The 9,224-nt window shown below is 41.2% G+C and overlaps 1 protein-coding gene across 5 annotated transcripts in view; it reads right to left on the bottom strand.

Annotated features, from left to right (window-relative positions):
- Nucleotides 1–3,475: 3,475 nt before the first annotated feature.
- LOC311110967 (serum response factor-like) overlaps nucleotides 3,476–9,224 on the bottom strand; it is a 66,248-nt gene continuing 60,499 nt past the window's right edge. For 2 of the 5 annotated variants that reach the window (XM_084153617.1, XM_084153618.1), the window contains exons 5-8: nucleotides 8,723–8,824; nucleotides 8,260–8,457; nucleotides 7,777–7,853; nucleotides 3,476–6,467 (exon numbers count right to left, since the gene is read on the bottom strand). In XM_084153617.1, coding sequence (XP_084009743.1) covers nucleotides 6,372–6,467; nucleotides 7,777–7,853; nucleotides 8,260–8,457; nucleotides 8,723–8,824 — 473 coding nt within the window. In that variant the 3' untranslated portion in view covers nucleotides 3,476–6,371. Of the gene's footprint in view, nucleotides 6,468–7,751; nucleotides 7,854–8,259; nucleotides 8,458–8,722; nucleotides 8,825–9,224 lie in introns of all 5 variants that reach the window. The other 3 variants (XM_084153620.1, XM_084153621.1, XM_084153619.1) reach the window with 2 other exon arrangements.

Below are 9,224 nucleotides of genomic sequence, written 5' to 3'. Positions count from 1 at the left end.
TGCTAATCCAAATTGATCATTTTAAAAGGCTAATTCATCATTAGAAAACCCTTTTGCAGTTATGTTAGCACAGCTGAAAACTGTTGTGCTGATTTTTCTTCTGAAACTCGTCAGTCTATTCTTGTTCTGAGAAATGAAGGCCATTCTATGCGAGAAATTGACAAGAAACTGAAGATCTCGAACAGCGCTGTGTACTACTCTGATTTTTCTTCTGAAACTCGTCAGTCTATTCTTGTTCTGAGAAATGAAGGCCATTCTATGCGAGAAATTGACAAGAAACTGAAGATCTCGAACAGCGCTGTGTACTACTCCCTTCACAGAACAGCGCAAACTGGCTCTAACCAGAATAGAAAGAGGAGTGGGAGGCCCCGGTGCACAACTGAGCAAGAGGACAAATACATTAGTGTCTAGTTTGAGAAACAGGCATCTCACAGGTCCTCAACTGGCAGCTTCATTAAATAGTACCGGCAAAACACCAGTCTCAACAGTGAAGAGGCGACTCCGGAATGCTGACCTTCTAGGCAGAGTTGCAAAGAAAAAGCCATATCTCAGACTGCCTATCTTAATATTTTATTTTTATTGGCCGGTCTGAGATATGGCTGTTTCTTTGCAACTCTGCCTAGAAGGTCAGCATCCCGGAGTCGCCTCTTCACTGTTGACGTTGATGTCCTCTTGCTCAGTTGTGCACCGGGGCCTCCCACTCCTCTTTTTATTCTGGTTAGAGCCAGTTTGCGCTGTCCTGTGAAGGGAGTAGTACACAGCGTTGTAGGAGATCTTCAGTTTCTTGGCAATTTCTCTTCTTTAATCAGCACAACAGTTTTCAGCTGTGCTAACATAATTGCAAAAGGGTTTTCTAATGATCAATTAGCCTTTTAAAATGATAAACTTGGATTAGCAAACACAACATGCCATTGGAACACAGGACTGATGGTTGCTGATAATGGGCCTCTGTACGCCTATGTAGATATTCCATACAAAATCAGCAGTTTCCATCTACAATAGCCATTTACAAGATTAACAATGTCTACACTGTATTTCTGATCAATTTGATGTTATTTTAATGGACCAATAAATTGCTTTTCTTTTGAAAACAAGGAAGTTTCTAAGTGACCCCAAACTTTTGAACGGTAGTGTATATCTGAATCTTTGCTTTGTTTTGGGAACTTCGTCGGCTTTTGAGGAAAGTGACACAGCTTTTTTCTCATTTTGCCTCTGTGACAATGTTATCGTTTAATACAGTAATCATTATTGCTGTTTCAAAATGTGTTCTGCTACATTGTACACTTATGTTGTCTTTATCTGTACTACTGGCATGGCCGTCTTTCAGCGATCTTACATTGAACACATTTTCTACGTGTTATTAATTACGTGTTTATTTATAAGAGGTCATCTTAATTTTGGGGTTGGGAGGTCCTCAAAGTGATCATATTACATCATTAATTCTGTCTTGGTTAGCTTACACAGTGGCATGTAGGCCTACATGTAAATGTATGTGAACACATTACAAGAATTTGATATGTTCCTTCATAAGCTACCATTTTATAAATGCAATTGGATACATAAAGTTTGTTCCGTAGAGGTATTTAATTTACCAGTAATATTGTTTTCCAGCATGGTCTTTGAGGATGCAGAGGAAAGGACTCCAATTAATGTGCCCTTAATGTAAAACAAAAAAAAAAAATTGATGGAGGACACTATTGTGTGGTGTGTAGATTAGAAGATTGTGTAACCAGGGTTACTTGCAAGTACCTGTTGGAGTAATTTTGTGGAGGTTGGACACTTACACTTCATTCTTTAATTGGTCTGAATTAGGGAACTACTTGACATAACCGGTGCTGGGGATGTGTTGCCTGTCTGAATGCTTTGGGTTTGTACATGGATGGTGTGCAGTGTGTGTGTGGTTGTGTTATAGGGGATGAATGTGTGTGAATGCTTGCTGTAGTACGCAGGCAGGCTGGATGAGTCTCAGTGAGGTCAGGAGTTGAAATACTCAACATTTGCCGGGACACTGAACTGATCTGGTGTTCCTGCTAAGTTACCATAGCAAGTTGGCTTCTGGATGTTCTGGTTGTCCACCCTATTCAGCACCTGGGGGGTATGTCACAAAATAGGATCAACTTGTTAGCCAGCTAACTTGTTTGAATGTTCTGGATAACTTTCTAGGAAGGATATGCTTGATATTTATATGAATTGATTCAACCAACAACCCATTTTGCAGTTTAGCTTTATTAATGAACCAGATAATGCGTTATTTCATGTTTATTAAAGTTAGCTCTCTAACTTGGTTGGCCTGCTTTGTAGTATACCCCTCTTACCTAATTATGCAAACGTTTGCATGAAATCAGATTTGCACATTGTCTTCATTCTTGTTCATATGTTGTACATATACCAATACTAAAAAGCTTTTTTAGTTTTCAATTTGTTTTTGTATCATGAACCAAAAAAATTATTAGGATGTACCTTTCAGGAGTGACTAGTCTACTTTAATGGAAGAAAGACTTGTTTTTTATTCTTAATCATGCAAAAATGTTATCAATGTTTCCAACCTTTCTGTACCTGTGTATATAGGCTATATGTGTACAATGGCAATAGTAATATTGCCGGGTGTAAATGCATGCATATCATTTATTGTAATGAGGAAAGCAGCAGCTCTCTCCTAGCCTAGTCCCAGATCTGTTTGTGCTGTCTGGCCAACTCCTATGGCCATTGTCACACTAATGACCATAGGAGTTGGGAAGACTGCACAAAGATCAGGGACCAGGCTCTCTTCCCATCCATGATGATTTCTTAGCTGTCAGCACTTTGCTCCTCTTCTGAAGACACTGACAGGGAAATACAATGATGCCTTACTTCACACTATGACGTTAATGGTTTCACTGCTTGGCTTGGGTTTGTTTGTTACACATAGGATGCTCTATTTGTGAAAGGCGTACAGGGCTTGTATTTCCTTGTCTGGGTGCAAGAGTCTAGTATTATTCAAAAAAAACTGACGCCAACTTAATTTTCCTGTTATGTATCCGCTTAGACCAATCACTGTATATCTTTGGTAAACATGTTTGCTGCATTTAATTGTTAACCTCCATTGCTGCTTAAAACTGGGTGTGAAATGGTTTGTTTTTTGACTTTTTCATGACCAGTATGATTTATTCTGTGATTTAGTGCAATGGTATTTAAATGTAAGATAAGTTGCATGCTCATTCCTCATCATGCCTCTTGATGCTTATGATCAGTGTTTTGAAAGTGACTATCGCTGACAGGTGGGTTCTTTTCTGCAGTTCCTCTCACACACTCAGGGGCATCACGTCTTCATTCTCATCTGCCATTTCTGCTTTTTGCCTGCTACTTTTCGGTGTGTATGAGAAATCATACAGGACATTATGGCTTTAACATTTTCCGTCCCCAATAAAAAGTAGCTTTATTCATCAAGTTGTTTGGTTGTTATTGCTGAATCAAGTTGGATTATGGACAAAATACATAAGGTTTAATTAGTTTTTATTAAAAAAAGTTTTGTACATATGGTGACATTTAGATTCAAAAGTACGAAAAGAAAACAACTGCACAAAATAACCATTTATCTATTTTACCATGACTGCACTTCCATTTATTCATAATCTCCTTAAAAAGTAAAAATTAGGTTGTTGAGATCCATTAGAAGGATCTGAGTATCTGATATAACAAGAAGTGTCAACTTCTAACCCACAAGACTTTGGCCGGGATTCAATCCAAAACCACGCTATAGCGCGCTTGACATTAAAGATCATTTCCAATTGAGCGGTCGAAATCTGCACCGTTGATCTTGAATGCGATCTCCGCGAACGCAGTAACATTGCCTTTAAAAGCCGCAATGTCTACAAACACCATCGGCTTGAATCCCGGCCTTTGATTGCAAATTCAAAAAAACTAAAAAATCTACGCATTGCATGACCCTACTCAATACATTGTCAGCCCAGTCCATCCATCCATACGCAAAAAAACTGACTTTTCATCAAGATTCCTGACTGGTGAAACAAATTCCTGGGATGGGCGAAATACAACAATGACAGTTTTCATGTACAGTATAAGCTAAGGTCCAAGGCTCTTGCTTGATGGTTTGCAGAATAAACAGTTGTTTCAATTCCCTTCATGAGAACGTAAACCCACAACTATGAAAAAGAGAGGCACTGTGGTAGAAAGAAAGAAAATGGTGCTCTCACTACCCCCAATCCACCTTGGTAAAGTGGGTCCTAACTGGGTTTAATATTCCATTATTTCTCCAAATAAATACTATGAAGTGACACTTGATGGATATAAGGGCTTCCTTTAAAACTTGTAGGGGGTTAACAGTAAACAGTACATTTTTGAATTACCCTTTAAAACCTCACTATTCTTCATGAGCACAGTTAAACCAAACATTTTAATTCCTAAGAAAATCCCAGTATAGTATGTTTAAATGGTTCAGAGGCAATATAATGACATTGTATAGATTTATTGATTGATTGATCGATCAACCATGTTATAAGCAGACCTGGGTTCAAATACTTAAGTTGTGCTTGATTGAGCCTGCCTGTTCTGATGGAACCAATATAAAAGTCCCAAAAGTACAAACCCCACCCACCTAACATAATTAAGCGTATTATATAATACATGAATCCAGGTATGGTTATAAGGAAACTAACAAACCCTTCATACAGTACTGACACCCAGAGCATAGACCCTTTTGTATTTCAGCTAAATGAGAATAGCAGAAAACCATTAAAGTTCAGTGTTTTATCCTGGCATTATGTCCAATTCTTAACCGACACAGGAGCTTGCCAGTGCCCTGCTCACAACTGCCCAGACTAGCAAAAATAACAGTAGCCTACATGGCCATGCAGACACAGTCCTTGGCCACAACACTGTGACTGGCAAGGAGGTCATTGTGGTTCACTCTAGAAAGACATCACTAAGGAAAACGCATTTCTTCACCCCCGTCATTGTCAGTTGTTTGGCACAAGCTGGCTTGTATTTCACAACGCAGGATCATTACCTTATCCATTTTTACCAGAATATATTATACGCTTCAGAATATATGATCTAGTAAGGTCAGTTGGCCAACTCGTTGATCCTGCTTTAAGAAATAGCCCTCAGGAAAACGTCAACAAATATCCAGCGTCTTTCTCTGACTTGTAAATAATAAACTTGTAAAGAACTCCCATCCGCATTTATAAATCAACATAATATGTACGTATATTACATTAATTTACACAGTGTACAAACCATTAAGAACACCTTTCTAATATTGAATTGAACCCCCACCCCCTCCCCCCTCAGAACAGCCTCAATTCGTCGGGGCATGGACTCTACAAGGTGTCGAAAGCGTTCCACAGTGATGCTGGCCCATGTTGACTCCAATGCTTCCCACAGTTGTGTCAAGTTGGCTGGATGTCCTTTGGGTGGTGGACCATTCTTGATACACAGGTGAAACTGTTGAGTGTGAAAAACTCAGCAGCGTTGCAGTTCTTGACACAAACCGGAGCGCCTGGCACATACTCCCATACCCCGTTCAAAGGCACTTAAATATATTGTCTTGCCCATTCACCCTCTGAATGGCACACACACAATCCATGTCTCAATTGTATCAAGGCTTCAAATCCTTCTTTAACCTTTCTCCTCACCTTCATCTACACTGATTGAAGTGGATTTAACAAGTGACATCAATAAGAGACCATCGCGTTCACCTGGATAGTGTATGTCATGGAAAGAGCAGGTGTTCATAATGTTTTGTACACTCAGTGTACATGGTGTGTAAATAATTAATTATATATGCAAATTAGTTGCATATACAAAACTACATATAAAACAACTACATGCCATCGCACAAACAGGCTAAAAATACAATTTGATTCAATTTAAAAAATAATTATGTACATTTACAAATGTCTAACCTCAAAGTCCCCCATACCCTTCCCATTTATAAATCCCACGTTTGCACATATACACACACACATGCATTCTCGTGCACAAACACACCCACACACACAAACATTCACACACATGAAGGTCTCTTTGGCTGACGTGTGGAGCCGCAGCACCTGCATCGTGTGCACTTGACAAATAATTACAGATAAAAAAAAAAAAAATACATACAAGGTGATCCAAAAGGAGGATGTAGTGAATATTTCAATTCCTTCCTATGCTTTAGTGAATGAATACATACGTATTTTCAAACATCTACTCACATACAAGGGTTAGCGACACACATACCCTTCCGTGCGTGTGCACACTTACAGTATTTGACTGTAAATGCAACACACAGAGGTGTAAAATGAAATGCTGATGGAAGGCATCAATAAATAGAGGTCTGTCTGTCTGTCTGGCCGGTTTCCCTGGGCCTCAGTGTGTCCGTGTGTCTGTCAGTCGTTCTTAGTGTTCTGTGGGGTGTCCAGGTTGACCACCTGTAGCTCTGTCAGGTTACTGCTGCTGCCGCTCGACTGCTGACCAATCACCATCTGCAACACAGCACATCAACGTCAGCATGCGCCACTGAAGACCAATCAAAGTCAAATAAAATTAAAGTGACATGAGAGAGAAGAGAGAACATAATTCTATGCTCAGCATGGGTCCACCACAGATAGAACAATGAGCCAGATGTTTCACCGGATGTAACTTATAAGTCTGTACTGTGTAAATGTACTCCCGAGTGGCGCAGTGGTCTAAGGCTGTGCCACTAGAGATCCTGGTTCGAATCCAGGCTCTGTCGTAGCCGGCCGCGACCGTCCAGGGTAGGGGAGGGAATGGCCGGCAGGGATGTAGCTCAGTTGGTAGAGCATGGTGTTTGCAACGCCAGGGTTGTGGGTTCGCTTCCCACGGGGGGGCCAGTATGAAAAATAAAACTAAGTCACTCTGGATAAGAGCGTCTGCTAAATGACAAATGTAAATAAATCTGAAGCATTCGGTTGGCATTTCCACTCAGCACCAAATATGGTAATGAGAGGAAGCCCAGTGGCCGGCAGTGGAAGAAGATGGATTTTGCCCGACATTCTGCGAATGTTCTCATCGATGAAACAGTTGATCTCAATACAGTTTTCTGTTCCCAAAACTAGAATCTGTTATGAACAGAGTGGACTAAGTTTTGTAGACTTTACCCTTTGCCAAAGTTTTTTAAAATTGCGTTGTTTAGGAGTGCAAGGGCGAATTGAGTTATTGCACGCGCACTTGACAGAGTAGGCGTTTCCCCAACGAAAATATGCTAATACATGCTAGAACGCAGCAATAGGATCTCACTAGCTCGTGTTTGGCTCTGCCCACCTCCTTGCTTGTTCTGCCCACTATGATTAATTTAATAATTAGATAAGAAAGCTTTTTCTAAAAGTATCACTTTGCGCGAGTTTGGTCATTTGTGTTGTTACTGTGTACTGTACCTATTGTACTCTGTGAAACACAATGGTTTATATTCTGTTCCTAAACTTTAGTCATTCACTCACACAAAAACCTCTATAAAAAGCCAATCTGTTGAAATCTCAATCTTGCGTGACTTTCTCAATAAAAATAAAAAAAGTATTCCAAAGAATATGTGGCTTTCAATAATTTTCCATGCTGTACTGGGGTTGGGGGATGTTTGTGCTTTGCTTGTGTCAAGTGTTGTCCAAATGTCATAGGACTAATATCATCCACGTAACAGTACAGGAGGCAGGCCAAACCCTCTCCCTCCACAGTGATAAACAGTGCTCTGTCCGGATGCATTAGTGGAGGTCAGTGGCATGCTGGTTGCAGAGAGAATATGAGAGTTTCACTTGTAAAATGTAGGTCTTGCCGTACTGGGTGTAGCTGCACTGCAGAAACCGGGATCTGCATGGTGCCTGAGGGTGCCGTAAGGAATACCTGAGGGACAGCACCTAGCCAGAGAGAGACGGACACAAACAAACATGAAGAACACAGCCCTCTCATCTAAACTAACATTTTACCACTGAATATATACAGAGACTATGTGCATGCTGTGTAGGCTATACCTCCGGACTTTGGGTCGGGGTCAAAGCCTGTCGTAGTCAACCTCCTGACTATGTAGCTATATTCATACCAGACCTGGGTTCAAACAGTATGCGTTTTCATCCTTTGAGCATTTGATTAAGCCTGCCAGGAATGCCAGATAGGATAGGTTGCACTTTTGGGAGCATTTCATAGGTTCCAAGCTCAATCCACCCAGCTAAAAAATATTTTAAAGAAAAAAATACTAATTGAACCGAGGTCTGAATCATACATCAATCAACCTCCCCCATTAACCCACAGCCGGTGTAGTCTCACCTGCGTCCCAGCGTAGCCTACTGTAGTCAAGCGTTGTCTCACCTGTGTCCTGGCCCTGTCCGTGGGACACCTGCATGGCTGAGGGGCCCTGGGAAAAGGCGTTGAGCACATCACTGGACGCGTACATCACTGTGTGGGGGCTGGTGTACATCATATGACCCGCCATGGACGTGGGCACAGACGACGTGACGATGGTCGCTGGGGGAGTGGTGGGTGGAAAAAATATATTAGTGTGTGAGACAAAGTGAGAAGAGACATTGCCCACCAGATGGCACTGTATCACTGAGGATAAAGTCAATTCTGTTCAACTAAAGTTGACCCCTCATAACAGTATTGTAGACTATAACCTTCCACCCACTCAGCTCACTCAGAGAGATAAGTTAGACTTACGTTAGACTATGGACACAGCTCATCACACATAACCAGGTTTTGTACAGCCCTGTGTTAAACAGAGGAGAGTTACCAGTGGAGACAGTCGAGGTCTGGGAGATCTCCGAGCTGCTGTCGTTGGTGTGTGTGGCGGGGTGCACCTGGATGGCCTGCAGCTGCTGGTTCATCCCTCCCCCTGGAGGGGAACAGGCAACACAAAACAGCTGATCACTCACCTGTACACTATTCTAATTTTACTGTCAGAACTCTTATAAATGGTAGGAATATTAGTTTGCCCAATACAGTTTTGGACATGGTTTCATACACTCAACTAAAGTTAATGCCTGCCTCATGCCCGTTATCCCTTGTACATACCCCTCTGCAGCCACAGACAGACAGACAAGTCTCCCTATTTCTTCCCAGAGCACAAATCAGACCATGACTAACTACATCCACACCAATAAAACATGAATACCAGTCCTTTATCGAAATATGTAGCAAGGCCTCTACCCAATTCCCCCCGCTTACAATACAATTTCAAATCAAATGTGTTTTATAAAGCCCACAAGACACCGGCCTTATCATCCCACGAATCT

Source organism: Coregonus lavaretus, assembly GCF_964263955.1.
Source record: "Coregonus lavaretus genome assembly, chromosome: 36".
NCBI lineage: Eukaryota > Metazoa > Chordata > Actinopteri > Salmoniformes > Salmonidae > Coregonus > Coregonus lavaretus.
The sequence above is the reverse complement of the archived record's forward strand: the minus strand, read 5'-3'. Positions and strand labels throughout refer to the sequence as shown.